The 20,822-nt window shown below is 29.5% G+C and overlaps 1 protein-coding gene across 8 annotated transcripts in view; it reads left to right on the top strand.

The window, feature by feature from the left end:
* LOC145291348 (ribosomal protein S6 kinase beta-1-like) overlaps positions 1-20,822 on the top strand; it is a 282,083-nt gene that overhangs the window by 236,254 nt on the left and 25,007 nt on the right. For all 8 annotated transcript variants that reach the window (XM_080137175.1, XM_080137142.1, XM_080137168.1 and 5 more), the window contains 2 exons: positions 16,623-16,700; positions 18,209-18,316. In XM_080137175.1, the coding sequence (XP_079993301.1) occupies positions 16,623-16,700; positions 18,209-18,316 (186 nt within the window). The remainder of the gene's footprint in view (positions 1-16,622; positions 16,701-18,208; positions 18,317-20,822) is intronic.

Below are 20,822 nucleotides of genomic sequence, written 5' to 3'. Positions count from 1 at the left end.
ATAAACAACTAGTTTAAGATAAATTAAACAATGCATTTTTTTTAACCTTACAATAATTATACAAAGCTAAAGCTGTTTAAATTTTACATTTTCTTTTAATGTCGTTATCTGCTTTCTCATTAACCATTATATTTCCCTTTATGTAAAAGGAGAGGAAAGCAAGTTTTGTTGCGATACTCAAGAAACGACACCATTGTAATTCTTCTTGCACTTAATTATTATTTCAATGCTTTTATTTTTATTTTTTGAATTTAAATATGTAAAAAAAAATGTCAGATGATTTGTTTTATATTCTTTTTAAAAATATATTTCATGCTTACAATTTTTTTTTTTTTTCAACTAACTGCACCATTTGACAATTACAGTTCTGTTTACTTATCGTTAAAATTGATGCATATGCAATTTTCTTTTTTTTTTTTTTTTAATGCTAATAAAAGCTATGCATTCATTTGTAATAACTTTTCTAAGATTTTCATTCTTCTGGTGAAATGTTAGATGAAAAGATCATAACATGTCCTAATCCTGACACTAAACTGTCTCGGGCCCCTTATAGTTAAGTATTCATCTCTACCCCATTCCACTATCATAAAATCCATCTTTCCTGGCCCTTTCTTACTTTTGTTTCTGATTACCTCGTTTCCTAACCTTATTTAAGTTCTCTCTTCTTTCCTCCTTCAACTGTCCTGAGTATGAGATAAAATGGCAACCAATAGTGAAGTCCCAATTTGAGAGTTTTGTGCCATCATTCTTTAGGTCCACTCTAACCTGGTGCGATAGATTCTATTCAAAACGGGTACTATCATTTATAGATTATTTATTTTAAAAATAGATTAATCTATGAACCAATCTCATAGAGAAGATATGTATAGTTTTGGCATAAAATGATCCAATGAATGTTCACATGCTGTAAAGCCCTACAACCAACCAATCTTAGGAATCAATTTATAAACCAGCTTTTATTAGCTATCTATATAATAGTTTTAGTTGTTCCTTCCTTAAGAATGACTAGCAATGTACATTCATTATATCAAAGGGATATAACTCTTCCAAACTCTACACAATAATAGTATTAGTAATAATATTAATACAACTTCCTGTGTATTATGTAAATAAGCAAAGAACAACTAATTCTTTTTCCCCAAGTTTATTACAAAATTTTCAGTTAACAAAATTTATCTCGGAAAGTCTTTTTTTAATTCCAAAAGCAAAAACAAGAATTACAATATTATAATATACTTATGAAGAAGTGACTAATATTTTGACACTCAATGTACAAAAATACAAATTAATTTACTGAAGAAAACGTGTAAAAATAATCATACTTTTCCATAATAATAAAATTTTATGACCATTTTTCGTGTATGTGTTTGCCTTTGCGTGATTACACATTTTTTATTTACTATTCTAACTTCAAAATTTTACAAAATAATATAATTTAATTACAAAATTAAATCCACCATTCTATTTTTTCATAAACAAGTCAGCCATTTTAATCTTTTGTTAATAGTTTTTTAAAAAATTGGAAGCATTTAAACTGTTGGCTAGAAAGAAATTCATGGCTTTAAAATTCTTAGCAAATCATCATATATAAATAATCTATAAAACTTGACTTTCAAACCATTTTTGTATCTAAATTTTAACTTTCAAACCTTTTTTGTATATAAGTTTTAACTTTCAAACCTTTTTAAACTTTTTTAATCTAAATTTAAATGTTTTAAACTTTTTAATAAGTTTGTGAAAAATTAAACAATGAGTAGTGCAGTTAGTTTTTAATTAAGTGAACCATATTCTAAAATTTAGAAATTTCATATTTGAACTTTTCAAAAATAAAAATTTTAAAAAAAAACAATATCTCAATGAAGAAAATTATCATGGTATTTATATGGGTTCCCAATAATTCTTTCTTTTGCAAAATATTTTTAACATTAGATTCAAAAAAGTAGCAATGTATAAAATTTTTAAGCAGACTATTTAAAACAAGAAATAATTTCTTGCATATGTTTTTTTGCTTTTATTTTTTTTATGATTGTAAGATCAAATAAATTTTTGACTGCAATTATGCATTGCTTATTAAATGGTTGTCAAAACAATAGAAATTAAACTCTTACATGTTATCACCTATAATAGAACTTAAGAATCAGGGTGTATTTTCGGAGTTTATAAAATTGTCAGACATTGACTAATATAAACAAAAACTCAGACAAGGACTTGTTTGCTTGGACACAGTCTGTTAGGGAGAGGACTTCATGTTTAATTTATGATTTAACAACAACAAAAAAAGGCAAATTTATTTAAAATTGAAGAGAAATTCATTCTGATGAAATTTAAGTTCATAAGAAAATAAATCTTAAAGTGGATTTTTACTCGCTGACTTGTTTGCTTGCTTACTGTTTGGGGCAAACTAGGCTTTGTTTTTAATAAACTTACCATCTAACAAGAATAAAATGGCTGATTTGTTTACAAATGAATTGAAATGTATTATGGCGGAATTTAATTTTGAAATGAAATTATGATAGGGGAGCAATCACTGACTTGTTTGCGATCAGTGTTTAGAACATTGTTTTTATTTTGTAATGTGGATTCAGATGTACAAGTTCAGATGTACAAGTGTGCTATTGAAAAGTCAACAGAGGAAAAACAATACTATGATTTCTTGTTGATAAGTGTCTTTTTATGCATGGCCTACTGTTTGTGGTGGACTCCTTGTGGTGTCTATCTGATTAATGAAAAAACTAGACTTATTTTCTAACATAAAGTTGTCAGATGTTGAAAGTCGGACCTAAATAACAGTCTGTCTGACATATAGATATTTGATTCAGATTAGCCTATTTCCTATATTTTTCCCCTCTTTCACTATGTTATTGACATACCTCAGTTTTTTTTTTTTCTAAAAATATCTATTTCAATTAAAAAAAAATTGTTAGTGGAGACATTTTCCTTTACTCACTGATGCAGATTAAAGTTACTGTCTGCAATTATACGGAGTTCATTAAAACTGTATATATAAAATTATGGGACTTTAATCAAGTCTGTTTTCTTCTTTACATTAAACCCTTGTTCTACTAAAAAATTTTAAATTCCTATTTTACAAAATATTTTGATTACAAAATTAAAGTCACCAAAATTAATGTCCATGTTTGTAAACAAGTTAGCATTTTCCTTTTACTCCTTGGCAAGTACAGTGTGTATGTGTATACTCCTGATCTGAAATGGAACACGCACATCAAATTTGTTGCCAAGAACACCGGAAATGGTCAGATCATTCTAATGCTTCAGTAGATATCTCACTGCTGATCCAATCCTCTACCTGTATAAGAGCCAAGTACATCTTAGGAGTACTGTTTCCACATCTAGGTAAGAGCTGCTCAGAGTACCCTCTCCTGCCTTTACAGAGTTCAAAACCTGATGAGTGATGCCCTTTTCTCTTCTCTGCAGACTCATTCCCACAGAAGAAACGTTGCAAGCTTGTCTCTGCTCTATCAATATTTTCATGGCAAGTGCTCATCTGAGCTTCAATCTATGCCCCCCCCCCTTGCCAAACTTTCACAAAAAAAAACACTCTACTACCTACAACCACTGACAACAATTTCCCCCCACATTCTGTGTCTAAACCTAAATGCAGATTCCATAAACCAAGCTTCTTTCCTAGAACTTCCTGCCTGTGGAACCCTGTTCCATTATCCTGCTTTCCAGCTTACTACAACATGATCCTCTTCAAGTCTAATGTAAATTATTTCTTGATTCGTCCCCTTAAATAATCAAATTATACTCAATTTCCACCATTAACGATTACTACATTGTTATCTTGCTGACCACCGTACACTCATTAACCCTTATCCTCAAGTGGCCTCTGACTCCTCTGGAAAATATATACTCACATACTCAATTCTATATACATAATTGATGTAGATATTACAGGCATGGTCAATGTACCAGTTCCGAGTTCTATAAGAAGCTCCACTGCTTCACTTTAACTAAAATTCTTCAGAAAGGTATGAACACACATAATCTCTTTCCAACTATGAATTAAATAGAGTAGACTCTCAAGCCTTGGCTGTGCAACTATTTAGAAAAATAATTCTAAAATAACACCAATCTTTTTCTGCTTAATCCAACATTGTTTCTTGTTATTCTGGACTTTGCGAGGTCGATTCAGCGGAAATGTAGTTGTGATTGTGCAATGCTTACTTCATTATGGACTCCTTCATACGACTACTTTTACAGGGAATATCCAATGTCTTTCGAAACTGAAAAGAGGCCAGAGTTCCTATTTACTTTCTTTCTTATGAGAATTAAGTTAGACACAAGGTCAGTTTTAAAGTGGAGGAAAAAACTCCCCAAAAAGTACATTTTGGATTGCAGCAAAAATGAACATTCTCAGTCTAGAAGGATTTCTTCTTTATTGACTGAAAACAGAAAAGATGAAGCGTAGTATCATACTTGATACACTTTTTCTTCAAGCCAAAAGGCCAGGAACTAATTTTGTTAAAATCATTAAAGCCTTGCTCACTGAAATCACTTGAGTCAGACCTTTTAAAATTTCTAGTCTTATTAGCTCTACAGCCCTGTTAAGAATCATTGTGGCCTTCATTCTTCTAAAAGACACCCACAAATAAATTCTAGTTTAAAAATGTAATGGTTTTACAAAACACCATTGTGCTTTAGTTTAAACAAAAAAAAAAAAAAAAATTTTGTTCCTCGAAAATCAAACTCCATGTATTTTCAGCTGCTGAAAGGAACTAGTTTACTCAACATTACTTCTTGTTTCAGGTTGTTGTTTTTTTTTTCCATTTAAAAGAACACAAAACCAAAAATATATATGAAGGAAAGATAAAGACAAAAAAAATGTTTCAATTTATTTGAGGATATTTAAACAGAACTGTAATCATTTTATATTTTGCATTTTTATTTAAAAATTTCTTTGTCATTCAAAATAATGACAAAGAAATTTCACCAATCAAATTCTGATATTCTGTATTTAGATTATTCAAACTACTTGATTGTTATATTCACAATATAACCCTTGACCTTCAGGCGCATCTTTTCAAACTCTGGAATCTGTATTAAATTTCAAACGGTATCCTTTATTTAGTAATAAAAAATTTAAATAAAATAACAATTCTATATTAATAAGTAGTGGTGCTAAATTAGGTTAAAGGTTCTCAAAATTTATACTAGAATTGTCTGAATGGTTAAAATCATTGATTAACAATTAGTTCCAAGTAGCAGTCTTCTGGAGGCTGAAGGCTTAATCCTTACTACAAGTTATAATAGTGACATAAAGTAATATTTCTTCCCAGTCATAGCGGACAAAATGAGAACAATCTATCCCTATAAATGAAATAATTGGTTCAGTACAAAATTCTATCCAGGTTCCAGAATTGAAAAATTTGCAAGTGAAGGCTATAAATGTAACAATGAAGATGAGAATAGTAGTTCAAAAAATACAAATTATCAATCCTCCTCTAAAAAATAATATTGTGATATATTCTGTATTTTCATTACTAAAAGTTGATCAGTGTGAGAGATTGGTATGCCCTAATACTATAATGACTTGCATGACTATTCTTATCATGGTGCGTACATTCCTCTGATTCTTCAACTATTGTCTAGATATTTTTTTTTTTTTTACTACTACAAATATACTAAGATTATCAAATTCGTTACCATATTGCTAAACAATGAATTTATAACATAACTGAAGTAAATGTTATGACAAGATTAATAATCAACAAAAAAAAAAAAAAAATCAGTTGATTTACAATATTTCCTGCTATCAAATATAATCCTAACTAGTTGGGAGTATCCGTTCCAGGATAAGGTTCTAATGCCAAAACAATAAGTAATAGTAAGGAAGTAAGACTCCAAAATACAGAGTGTGCACAATATTTGTTTGCAAGATTACTGTCTAGGAAAAAAATAGCACAGGAGTTCCTTTTTATATATATTCATTAAATTTGTGTCTTCCTAACTTATTTTGTTGATGAACTACCTCAAAACAAGTCAGATTTTTCATCACTGTCTCCTGACTTAGGTCTTCAAAGGCTGGTGATCCTGGCCTTTCACTTGCCCTTCATGTTGTACCTGGATCTGATGGTGTCTTATTTCACCGTGTCCAATACAAATGAGGTTTTCAGTCAGAAAAGCTGAAACGCCTGGTGTTAGGTGTAGTGTAGTTGATGAAAGTATTTAACAGTTGATCCTTGATCTTCTGGCTGATATGGCAAAGCATGGAGTCTTGATGATGCGCATACAGATCACATGCAGGTTAATTCAGTTTCACTAGTTCACTCAGAACACGGATGTAGCCATCAGTGTTTAGTTGGAGGCTCTCAATGAAATAGCAAGGTGGTATGACAATACCATTCTGATAGCATCACATCATCGATCATGTGTTTTTCTGATATCACCTCCATAAGTTAAATCCTGAATCTTTCAATTCCTTTCTAATGTTTTTCACCTCCTGCTGACATTGACAACGTCTGAAATCTTCTTATCTGTCCTTTTTGTGAGAATTTCAAAGGGAAATCTGTGTCACTTCCACAAATGTAGAGGTTCAAAATTATCTATGATTATTTTTTAACAAATGAAAGTGGTTCATTCATCGGAATGACAAAAACCATCTGATGATGGATGACTCACGCTGAGAATTTGTTTAAAGTGAAGCTGGTTTGTGTAGAACCAGTCTTGCTCTCTTGTCCCAGACTGATGCAGCAGCAGGACAGGGTTGAGACAGCTGGAGGCCAGGTGACCAGCTGCCCGAAGTGCCGACATGCTTTTACATACAATACCTGGTATTTCCAAATGGTCACTCATCTGGTACTAACCAGACTCAATGTTACTTAATTTCAGTGATCTTATGAGAAGCGGTGTGTCAATGTGTTTATGCCATGTAATTATTCTATAACAAAAATAATGTAAGTATAGTCACTGTTTTTATGAAGACAAGACTAACAATAAAGAAGAAACAAAAGTTAGCAGTTGAAAATTGTCAGCAAATATTGTCCAAACCATGTACTTTAAAATAATTGGTAAAAAAATTATTATATTGGAAACATACATATATATACATATATATATATATATATATAACAATCCTAAACCAGTTCTAAATTTTTTAGATAAGATACAAATGTTTGTATTGTTTTGATTGTTCGGACAATTATTCTTATCTTGGGTTTTATTAGCACAATGTTTCGGTTGATGAACCCTCCGACCGTCATCAGGTGTAAACTCCATGTTTTTTTTTTGTTTTTTTTTTGGGGGGGAGGGGTCCACCATACTCGGAAGGCCTGTCCGAAACAATTTTTTAGATATGCAGTCAGTATGATGTTAGGACAGTATTCAGGAGCAACTCAACACTCTGAAACCACTTTGTATGAGTAAAACCTGCAACCGAAAAACTCATGACAAAAAACTGCATTTATGAGATTTCATGTAGATGTGGAAAACTCTGCAAAGGGGAAACAAGCTGCCTTTTCAAAGTAAGACTAGAAGAACACCAAAAAGCTGTCACACATGGAGAAATCGAAAAATCAGCCTAGCAAATCATATATGGAGAGAAAAAGACACTCATTCCCCAATGTGGGATGATGTTAAAATACTAGATATAGAAGAAAGATGTGGAGGTTAGAAAACTCAAGTAAGCAGCGCATATAGTGGATGGCAACGACCTCCTAAGCTGTCCAAGTATTGAATTTAATGACATTTGGAATCCATTGATTACAAATTTATATGGGGGAAAAATAAGAAAAAAAAGACATGATTAAAAAAAACAAAAAGGACTTTCCTTTTTTTTTTCTTTTTTTTTTTCTTTTTTTTTCTTTTTTTTTTTAGCCTTCCACAAAATACGCCCAACTCAAGAGAGATAATCCCCCCCCCAACTTTTTTCCTTAGTTGCCTCCCTTAAACTGTGTTTTTTAGAAAAAAAAAAAAAAAACGGAAACATATATAAAATGTCTACCCACGGTTTCGTTAAAAAAATATTTCTATTAATGCCAATTAATGGAAGGATACAATTAAAAATTGAATCGTAGGAAAGTCTTAAAAAGTACACTTAGTTGAAAAAAACATGGAGTTTATACCTGATGACGGTCGGAGGGTTCATCGACCAAAACATTGTGCCAATAACATCCAAGATAAGAATAATTTTCCGAATAATCAAAACGATACAAATCCTAACTCATTTATATATACTTATAAAAACTGTATACATGTAACTTTAACTAAAAAAAATTAAAAGCACAAAAATTACCTGTTTCACTTTTTTTTTATCTTGTCTCAATAATGAGACATGACTTTTGAATGGCATCAGATACAGTGTTGTGTTAAATCCATTTCTTTTCAACTTCTAAAACAATTTGAGGTGATGGAAATTTATTTGATTCAAATTTTGTACTTTTAAAAAAGTATCTTTTATTGAATGCAGAAATAAAGCAGCATGAAATAGTGGTGGGGAGCTAAATTTCATAAAAACTTTGGATGAAAAATTTCAGACGATTTTTTATCTCCTTTTTTTAAATTAGCATATATTTCTAGATTTATTTTACTATAAACTTTTTTAAGTTTTTGTTTTAAAGATACTATTTATCTTTAGACTTTGATATCGTCTCTTCAAAATCTATATCGACTTTTACCAATATGACTTGTATAATAGTTTGGGATTTAAAATTTGGAATACTGGAAGCAATGAAGTTATATTGAATAGCCCAATAAATGTGTATTTTCTATGGTGTTTTAGTTGCCTTTTGCATTTTTTTTTTTTAATTTGCAAGGGTGACATTGTAGAGCAGATTAAATTTGTGGTTCAATGATATAATAGTATGGTTGAAAAATGTTATTTTCTTTTGTTTATTAGCAAATAAATAAATCACAATATTTTACTGTCTATAAAATTTCATTCTAGCCAGAAATTGTATGGTGCAAGATAACCAATACGGTTGATTTGCCATTGAACAAAAATTACAATACAATTGAATGGGCATTTCAAGGTTTAAATCACTGTTTGGTTTTGCTCAGCAACTGAGAAATTGCTATAAGTTTTTTTGTTAATTTTTTTTATGTAATAATGACAAAAAAAATGTCTAGAAATAATGTTTATTTCATAGCATAGCATTCAAAATTAATTTTTAAGCTTTTAAGTTGATAGACCATAATGTAATTTCTGGGTAGAATTATACAAAATGTTGTTTCATATTTGCTCCTAAACAAAAAAAAAAGTTACTTGTTTTTGTTTAACTGTGTCTCTATTCTATCAATGAACCAAATTTGCTGGTCAGGAATGCTATAATGCTGTCTGGGATTTTATTTAGGCTTTATTTCATTTATTTTCATGATTTGTCATAGATGTCATTCCTTTTCTGATTGTATAACTGCTATAAAAGTTGTTTTTTTTTGTTTTGTTTTTTTTTTGTCGCACTATGAAGAGATGTCACAAGACTATGCAGATTATGTTGTTACAATGATGCACAAAAAATTATCAGTTTGCATGTGTGAATAATAATTTTATGTTTAGAGTGTGCGTGTGGCAATTGTTTAAAACTGCATTACATGATCATAAAATCATTTTTTTTAAGTTTTCATTTAAATAAACGTTTTAAAAAATGAATATGGAATTCTGAGTTTGTGATTTGCTTACTGGCTTATAAACACAAGTCGAGTTTATCTTTGGATCATAAAGAAACAAGATATTGAGCTGTTCTTAAGATGTGTCAATTCAACCTAAGTGCTTAGTACTGAAACTGACAGTTCAAATGGAAGTTTAACAGACCAAAGAAAATCGCATTTTTGAAGTCAGTTCAAAGATCTTAAGCCAATTGAATGAAAACTTTTAGATGACCTGTTAGTACATTAAACAGATAAAGAGTAAATAACTAAAGATCTACTTTTAACATTTCCAATTTTAATAAACTCAAAGGATTTCAAAATATACAGTGATATTATAATAGTCTCTCCTCCCTCTATACCCTTTCCCCATCTCTGTCTGTCTGTCTGTCTGTCTGTCTCTCTCTCTCTCTCTCTCTCTCTCTCTCCTTAAATTATTAACACCACTGTAATCATCTTACTACTTTTCTTTTCATTAGCCCTTTATTTACATCATCTACCTTTCCTCCCACCATCTAATACATTCACGATCCTCAGAGGTTTAGTATTATATACATTCAGGTAAAGCTTAATCTTGTATTTATTAAAACGTTCAGATTTAGTGAAAACAAATTCGTGTTTTACTGACTAATGAAAGAGAAGCTTTCCATGAAGATGTGAGAACACATCTAAAAATATTTTTAAATTATTGCCACAACCATATTATTTATATATAAGATATAGGAATATTTTTACAAAATAATTTACTAGAATATTCATTTAAACGACTATTTCTCCCTCTCCCACCATCTCTTTTGCCTTCTCTCAGATATTACAAAAGAATATAATGCATAATAATTTTTGATTTCTTTTTTTTTTTAACACTAAAAATTTGGTTGAATTGAATATGAACCAAAGATAAACTTATTACCAAAATCTAAATTTGTATATTTCCCCTCTGACTTATGTCGTTGTCACAACCGATGTCAATAACAAATAAAATGAAGACATTAAATTGATTTAAAATTTTGTAAAATAATTTTTTTTAATTTCGCATTTTAATGATGCTCTTTTTATTTCATTTTTCTTTAATAATTTGTTTTCTCAAATTTCTTTTCTTGCTAAGATGTTTTTATTTGCAGATTTTTTTCTTCTCAAATGTAATCAATATTACATTTGATTTGATTACTTTTTTTTATTCTGAAATAAAACTTATAGAGAAAGCTGAACATTTAAAAATTCAAATTTTGCTTACTAAATATCAATAGAAAATTTTATGAATTTCTGTCAGAAACAATATCAAGTCTTCAGATTCTTTGGGTTTTATATATATATGGCAACACTGAATGATTCATAATTTATTCAAGTTTATAGTGGAATTAAATATGCTTGATAACATTTGAAATGTTACATTGTAACAATTTGGAATGTATAATTTGGAAAATTGTAGGAAAGATAATCAAGGCAACTCATCTTAAATAACGGCCAGCCACAGTCAGACCACTGGAAATGTAAGGTAGTGAACGAATCTTCATCTCTTAAATAAATAGCTGGTGTGCATTATGTACCAGTGATGTAATGTTTATGTGTTGATCACAACAATAACGAATATAGTTGTATTTATTCCTCTTGTCAGATTCTTTCCTAGCAACAGCAATATTTCTATTATAAAATGACAACATGCATTATCATTTTGAGGTTAAATGATTAGGTAGAGTAGTTTTGTTTTTTTTCTGCGCTGTATTAGTTTCAACCCCCTCCACCCCCATCCCCAGAAAGAGAAAAGAAGACCTCCAAAGTATTGTCACTTTTTTATGGCGTTTGTAAACTTTCATAACATCAGCCATCGTCATCGCTATTATTATATCATTGTTCTTACTTTTTTTAACTGTCCCATCACAAAAACAGTTCTTTGATATGCTATCAAGTACATCTGATTCAAAAGCCAATGGGCAACTTATGGAAATTTTTTAAGGACTTGGCAGCCATATTGAAAAAAAAAAGAAAAAACAACAAAGGAAAAAGCTAGGAATTGTTTTTATGTCGTTTCTTCAGGAAAAAAAAAAAATTCATTTCGATTCTTTTTTTTTTTTTTTTTTTTTTTTTTAATTTAATAGTCAAATACAAATTCTTGACTATAAATCTATGTTATTAGATTTTAAAAATTAAACTTCGTCAGTACTTAAATGCATAACCATTTGAGAATACCAGATGCTGGAAGCAAACATTCACTTCAAGTGTGCAAATTACTGTAAGTACAACTGGCAACAGACCAGCATCCTGTCATGGGGTTGACTCCTTATGTTATCCAAACTGACTGTTATTATCATATTGGTTTTATACCATATTTTTTTTTTTTTTTTTTACACAGTGATCACCACTTATCAAGGCCTGGAAGCCACTCAGGGATAAGGGTTATTGCAAGTACATTACGTTAGTGTGGAGATTTGATGAAGTGTTTACTTAAGGGGGCGGTTCATTAGGAATTTGTTAACATTGGACTTGAAGACATCCAAGTTGTAGTCCGGTGGGAAGCAGGCAGACGGAACAGAGTTCCACAGGCGTGCAGTTCTAAGAAAGAAGCTTTGTTCATGGAATCCACGTTTTGATTTAGGCACAGATAAAGAGTGGGGGAAATTTTTCACAGTGGATTCGGCTATTTATATGTATAAAGTTACTTTTTTCTAGTCTAAACTCTATTTTGTATTTGTTTCTTTTAAATAGATGCTCTTTCTATGAAATGGAATGTCCTGAATATAATTTTGAGTTGATTACTAACTTGAGAAAGGGGTCTGCATAATTCATTAATATTTTTCTAATCTTGTTCTTGAAATCATTATGCTGCTGGACGCACATGCTAATTCAAATCTTTTTTTTAAATTTTAATTTGTCTTTTTCTTTCTTTAACTGATTATGGAATAAGATTCTCAAACGCTTGTATTTATTGTATTGTCTGATCGATATTAATTATAAAATACATCTTGTATGTGCTCTGAAGTCATTGATGAACTTGGTTTTACTGCAGGTTTCAGGTTTGAAATACTCAGACCAACTCCATCAATAACCTAAGCAGATCTAAAAAAAAATTTTTTTTTAAGTTTCCTCCCTGAATGCAATGTTGATTTATACGTTACATAGACATTGCAAACTAAATGAATTGACAGAAAAACGCATGTTGCGCATCAGGCAATGAAAATTGTTACCACAATCTCACTTCCTATATTAAAGCCTCTGTCAGGATAGGTCTTACTTTGTAGAGCATAGAAACTTGATAGATCTGAATGTCATATTTCTTTCAGAAATATATTGAAGATAGTTGGCACACTATCAATATTTATGTAGACTATCACCAAAGAAAGGTTGAGCCTGCTCATTTCTTCATCTGGATGGCATGTCAAATGAATAGCACTGTATTCAACATCTGATTTGGTGATCTCCAGCTGCACACTATGAAGTTATCCAAACCTTAGTGCAGTCTTACAGAAACCTAAAATCATGACTTGGCAGAAATACAGACATGACGTTGAAATCTGAACTTGTTGATTTATCAAATTAGAAAGTGGATATTGAGAGAATTATTTTGATTGGAGTAGGATAAAAGATATTTATGGTTAGCAGACAAAAGTTGATCACATTCAAATTAAATTTCTTAAATTCTAAAAATGTTGTTTTTTTTTTTAATTTTTACATTCAAATTTATAATTTGTTTTAATTTATTAATAATCATAAAAAATGTTATTAGTAATGGTAATTGTATGAAAGGTTGCTATTTTTAACTAATACTACATAGACAAATTTAGCGAAGACTTTATCAAGTTTGAATTTTTTTTTTTTTTTAATAATTTATCTATTACAAAAGTGGTAAGTTATTAACTAGTTGCACTTACCTCATGTTGTCCAGGAGTTTCTTTATTTCCATTTTTGTTTTGCTTTTAAATCTTTTCTTAATAGTAAAAAAAAAAGGATGAATTACATTGTGACATTTCAAAATTTCATTTAAACTGTTGAATAAAAAGTAATTTCTTAGTGTGAAAATTCTTAGCAACTCCTTGTGTAATAAAAGATTGGTAGTTTTTGGAAGCTGTTTGCATCCAATAATTTAATAAATTAAAGCATTACCTAAAAAACATAGTTTTATAACAATTTGATTCAGTTAATAACTTAATGGCTTAATGATACTGTAATTATTAAATTTTTAAAAAATCCAATCTTTAAAATTATTTTATTCATATTTTCATAAAACTAAAAAGAAGTGAAACATAAATGAAAGTAAAAAAAAAAAAAAAAAAATTATCTGGATAATACCATGCAATTACATTCATAAAAAACACCCGTCTAGCTGAATCCACTGTGAAAAATTTCCCCCACTCTATATCTGTGCCTAAATCAAAACGCAGATTCCATGAACAAAGCTTCTTTCTTAGAACTGCACGCCTGTGGAACTCTGTTCCGTCTGCCTGCTTCCCTCCGGACTATAACTTGGATGTCTTCAAGTCCAATGTTAACAAATTCCTAATGAACCGCCCCCTTAAGTAAACACTTCAGCAAATCTCCTCACTAACTTAATGTACTTGCAATAACCCTTATCCCTGAGTGGCTTCCGGGCCTTGATAAGTGGTGATCACTGTGTAAAAAAAAAAAAATATATATATATATATATATCTTAGTCTTTTAAACTTTTATAAAATGATTTAATTTAGAAACTATAGAATGTATTTCTGGTTTGGTCACAAAACTTTCTTTTTACATTTTATAAATAACGGATATTTCTATTGATTTACTTGCAGATTATATCAAATGCTTCAACTTTTTTATATTATAATGCAACCATATTTTTTTCTTTCATTTTTCAATTTAAATGTACAGAATTTGTCAATACAGAACTTTTAACTTCATTGTTTTAATGATTTTAGAAATTGTTACATGAGTTAGGTATTGTTAAATGTTGAATTACCTCTTGCACTGGCTAGTTGGAAGAAATATGTGCTTCCTATCCAAGGAATATTTGCAGGATCTTTGCACAATAACAAATATGGACTTGTCAGTTTAGCAACCATGAACAACAAAACAAAACTTGGAGTTACATAAGCTTTAACTATATGATTTTCAGGGGGTTGGGGGGATTACTGTAAAAATTAAATCTAAACTAAAATTTATATTTTTTGACATCAAGGATTTATTGACTTAATACAGTAACAATAACTGATTATTTGCATGGATGAAGTTATAAGAAAGAACAAGATGGAAATATTCTTGGTGAAGTTTTTGAGAGTTAGAAGCAAGGAGTGCATATGTACCTATATTAGATTATCAAAACTCTCGTTGGGGCACACATTTAAGGACTGGACTAAGGTGTCACATCATCTTGCACCAGCTTTGATTGTAGATAATATACTTATATTAGGATATACTTTAGTCAATGTTATGAAGCTATTTTCCTTCTTATACAAATGAAGCAATTAATTAAGACATCCATTTTTATGCCATAAGAATTGATTGGTTGGCTGTTTTCACAAGGCAAAAGGAGGAGAAAAGGTTTATCAAATACAAAAGTTTCATAACCTAAAAAGACCGAGTTCAATCACAGTAAAAAAAAATGCATTTTCATTTTTCATCACACTACAAAATAAATGTCTAAATGTATTATATAATTATATAAATATGGGCAGCAAAAGGTTTGTTTTTGTTCATGGAAAACGTGTAAAATATAAAGATATTGTAAATATATATGTTTTGTCAAAAGTTTTACAATTTCTTCAAATCTTATAGAAGTTCCAGAAATTACCAGTAAATTGATGTGCTTAAACATATTTATTATAATCTGTTAAGAACACTAAATAGCTACATGTACAATGTACTAAGAGATCATGGGTCATCTAGTATCACATAAATTCCTCCACCTGCTAAATTGTTTTATGTTTTACAAAATTATTAATTTTGTACATAACTAATTTTTCTGTTCGATAACTTTCCTCAGAATAGGGAGGAGTGTATATGTAATCGTTGGTATACAAAGCAGATAATTGACGTTTTTCATAAAGTTTTTTTTTTTTTTTTTACTTAAAATAAAGATTTAAAAATGTATGAAATATTTCACTTGAACATTCTTATAAAATGTTTGTATTGTTTTAATTTCAATTCTTTGATTTTCATGAAGACAATTAACATGGATCATATTCTAATGATAGAAAAAACATAATTTTATATGAATTAAGTTTTATGAAATATTAAAGTGAATGTTCTTATAAAATGCTGCATTTATATATTTTTAAATTTTATTTTAAACAGTTTATGTTATTTTGCTGATCTGTTTCTAATGTTTTATTCCACAGTATGACTCTATTGACCATTTTAGATAATTTGATTTTTAGCAAATCACACGACAAATTGACTGAAATATAATATAAATATCAACAGTAAATATGGTAATTTGTAAATAATGACATTTTATCCCAAAAATTGAGACATTAATTTGAAAAATTTCTTTAAACATTTCATTTTTTAAATTTTTTGCACAAAATCAGATGAAATCAAATGAATTCTTGAACATACATAAAAATATAAATATTCAAACAGATTTTTTTAATGTAACTTATAGTAAAAGAAATATCTATCACATAACTGACTTTATGTATTAGATGAAATCTTTTCAATGTTCGTGAAAGATTGAGGGAATCAAATTCCTTCTGTTTATAGAATGAAAGATTGTCAATAACAGAAAATGTAAATTGCTTCCAAAGCTTTTAAGTATAAAAGTGATCAAGCATAACTAGCTTTTCAAAAAATTATCTGTGTAGAAATTTTCAAATGTAACCATTGTGATATATTTTTATAAATTCATTCAAATTAAAATTAGCAGACATTGAATTTGTTAAATATCAGTTATCTGAAATCTTTTTTTTTTTTTTTTTTTGCATTTTTTTCATTTTTGTTGTTTTTAGATTTTATTGAGTGCACCTCTCCAAAAGTTTTCATATCTTGATCAGAATGTGTGAAAAAGAAAAACCGAGTATACTTAATTTTTTATATACTATTTTCAGCAACACCCGTTCTTCAGACATATCAATTGGAAGGACTTAGCAGAACGAAAAATTGAGCCTCCATTTAAACCAAATATTGTGAGTTAATCAATTTTTTTTTTCAAATAGTTTTAACTCATTAGAATTTAGCATCTTCTATATTGATTAATTTAATTGTAACAGAATCATATCATTTTTAGTTCACTTATTTTATAAATTTTAATACAAAATTACCAAGTTTTCATGTATTTACATTTTTATCTTTTTTTTTCTATGTTGCTTAAACTCGAGTTGTGAATTGAAGAAATTAAAAAAAAAAAATTACAAATATTACAAAAATAAAACGTGATATATTATTTCTTTCATTAGTAAAACTTTGCCAATTGATATTGTAGCAGCTTTTGATATATTGCATTGACAAGTTTTAGTCCTAATGACATACTGATTTTATTTTAATCTCCAACATTAATTGAATAAGGTTTGTTTTTCAAAGAATGTTGTACAAATTTATAACTGAATGAAAACTGACTAAACCAAATTCTCTCTTTTTTGAAAACTTTGATATCTCCCCACCCCCACCCCGGAGCACAAAATTACATATTGCAAATATTTAGAATTTACTTTTTTTTTTTTTTTTTCAAAATCAACCAAAATTATTAATAGACATCAGTACATGTTTCATGACCCCAAGAAAATTTGGATTTTTCTCTTTCTAAGAGAACTGAAAAATATATTCCAGTTTGTCAAAAAATTAACTTTTTCACAAATATTTAAAAGTACAGTGGTTAGTTGTCTATGAGGAATTTTCCCTGCACAAGTTCACTCTAAAGGATCTTACCATTTCACTACATGTCCAATCCTGCACAGAGTGTATATGCTAAAGATATCAGCTCTCTTCAGAGTGGCATTTTTGGGCATTTATCTTGCCAAATGATATTGAATAGAAATGGAACATATGGAAAGTGTTCAGCTTTCAGTCTATGAATCACTGCTTTACAGAAGTCTGTCAAGCTTTGTAGAGCCAAATATTTACATTTTTTTGTCAGCTTCTTGGTTGGTCATACTCTTTATCCATCAATAAATATAACTGCTTTACCAATTTGCTTACTTAGTTTACCACCAATAAAAAATGCATCACTAATGTGCAATGATCTTGTCTGAATCTATTAGATGAAATGTTCATTTTTTCCTTTACTGCAACTTAGTCTGTTTTATATTTAAATTAAATAGTTGATTCAGTTTTGTTTTTGTTTCAATTTTAGTTTTTGTTCATTTAGGTTTTATATTTTTTTTCTGTAAATAAACGAAATGATGTGATCAGAAAAGAAAGGATATGAAAAGCTTGAACAACCTCTTCATTTGCTCACATGTATAAAAAAATGGCCTCAAGTCACAATAATATTTTCCTGTCACCAGTGTAACATTGAGATGTACAGTGACAGATTGTGACATGCACCATAATCAACCACCTATCAAACCTTTGGATTGTAAGCATTTCAACTCACCATTAGATGATTTTTATTGTTTTCAGGCAATTTTTCTATACATTATAACAATTGAGTATAGAAATAAAAATTAACGTTTTTGTGTATTTTTTTTTTATTTAGACTGGAGATGAAGATGTCAGTCATTTCGATACAAAATTCACTCGTCAGACGCCAGTTGACTCTCCAGACGACACTGTCCTAAGTGATAGTGCAAATGAACTCTTTTTAGTAAGTGTTCAACATTTTTAATATTATAACTGTTTCTCAAATACTTTTATGTATGTTCTTATTGTTTTATTATTTTTTTAACTTCAGAAGAGAAAATAAATATTGATTTTAAAAATGTATTGCATTCCAGAAAATGTTTTGTTATTCACAAAGAAAGTTGCTTAAATTAATCTACTACTGAAACAAGACAAAAGAATAGCACAAGTACATGGTGACCCAAATTAAAAATATAAATAGTAGACAATAGTAAGGAATTTAGAATAATTTGTGGTCATTCGATGTAACCAATCATTTGAATGAAACTAATTTTGATGAGCCTGATTATTACTATTTTTATTTTTTTGTCTCGTGTTTGAGGTTAGACGTTTATAACTAGCAAGGAGATCCAATGTTGTCTAAGATTAAATGAGGATCAATGAATGTTTCACCCTCTCATATTTTATGGTCATTGAAATCTGAACTCGATCATTTTTCTAGCAAATCTGTCCGCGATGACTTAGTCCACAATACATTGTAGTTTACATTGCACTAAAAAAACATTGTTGATTTTATAAAATTATTTTTATATAATAGCTTGAATTTGTTTTAAATGAAAAAGTCAAATATCATGGTTCAATTATGTTCTAAACAGAAACATTCATTTTGAATACGCCTGCCATATCAAATAATCTACTGTTGATTTTTATATGCCAGGCCTTTCTGCTTGTGCAATAATAGAACTTCTCAAATGCACTTGTGATGTTAGACAGCATAAAGTGTTGTAACTTTAGTCAAAATTGCCTTTTCCTTCTTTCATCATATGTTTTGATTATCAATACTTATCAAAGACATTCCAATACAAAATCTATCTAAGAACACTGCCAGGCATATAAAGTATATTTGTGTGATTTTTCAAAAAAAATCGGCCCAGCTGTTTAGGAGTCTATAGAAAACAAACTCGCATACACAAAGTTCCTTCTATATAATAGTAAAGATGACTTCTAACTTTTCTTTTTTGTTGCCATTACCATTACTCTTTAATATATTGCTGGAGGAAGGATGTATGTATTCCTATATTTTTTCCAACGTTATTAGAAAAATGATGCATCATAGAACTGAAACATAGCAAGCAGACTTCACAGTTCATATGTATAACCACTGCATTATGTCACTTGTATACATTGTCAGCATATCTACACTTCTTGATATCAAAGAATCCCAAATAATTTATATTAATTACAAAGGTTTATAAAACCACAACTAAATTTCTAAGCAGCACATTATGATGAAAACTGTTAATTCTAAGTCATATATGCAGTCATCCACAGACACTGTTTTACTGTATCACAGCTCTGTAGTGTGGCTAGACTAGCACCCATCTCGCGCTAAGGATTAAACCAACAACCATTCAGTCTATAGTCAGTAGCTCTAACCACCATAGCACAAGGACAGGTACCCCTAATGAATAATATATATATATACACCTTGATACAGACATCGACCACCACTCCCACAGTACTCTATTTGTTTATTTTATAAAGAGCTTTGCATTGCCCTAAATTATTAGCCAGCTATATTATTCGACAACAATGTTTAACTTGAGAATAAGGGTTTATATAGTCCTCCACAGAATGTTTGCTGTATTACAGCTCTTCAGTATGACTAAACCAGCTTCCATCCCAACAATCATTCAGCTTATATATATATATATATATATATATATGTATATATACAGAGTGTCCATAAAGTCTTTGTGCATCTTAAAATTTTTTAACTTTATTTGTATTTGAAATAACCTGTAGAAAAGATTTAAAAAAAAAAGAAAAGAAAAAAACAATTTTTAAAGGTTTTTTTTTTTTTTTTTTATATGGTGGTCACCAGTTAGCAAGGCCCGGAAGCCGCCACTCGGGGATAAGGGTAATTGCATATACAGTAATCAATGGGATAATATCGTAGTAATCATTAGTAATGGAGATTTGATAAGGTGTCTTCCTTAAGGGGGTGGTTTATCAGGAATTTGTTTATGTTGGACTTGAAGACATCCAAGTTGTAGTCAGGTGGGAAACAGGCAAACGGTTTTTTCCACATTGAAGTTTTCACGTGTCCTCCATCATTAGCAATACAAAAGGTAACGTGATTTTGCAGGTCACAGAAACTTATACTTTTTTTAGTGTGCACACAAACTTTATGAATACCTTGTATAATATTTTTTTTTCAATAAATATCAAGAATCTTTATAATTTTTTTTCTTTCTTTTTTTTTAATAATAAATTACATTATATAACAGCTGATGATATTGATGACACAAGGCCACATGATAGGCTGTTTAAGACAGGGAGGGGATTAGTTGATGATCTGATTCTAACAGGAGAAGCAAGCAAAATGGCAACAGATAGAAGTTGAAAATCATTAACAAAACATAAAATCTTGACATGAAGACCTCAAATGGAAATAATAATAATAATTATAATTATATATGGTTGATATGTGCATTTTCTATCTCGTCTAATTTCTTTTACATCTTCCT

The sequence above is a fragment of the Euprymna scolopes genome, chromosome 2, assembly GCF_053919585.1.
Source record: "Euprymna scolopes isolate OS-2025 chromosome 2, ASM5391958v1, whole genome shotgun sequence".
Classification (NCBI taxonomy): Eukaryota; Metazoa; Mollusca; class Cephalopoda; order Sepiida; family Sepiolidae; genus Euprymna; species Euprymna scolopes.
The sequence above is the reverse complement of the archived record's forward strand: the minus strand, read 5'-3'. Positions and strand labels throughout refer to the sequence as shown.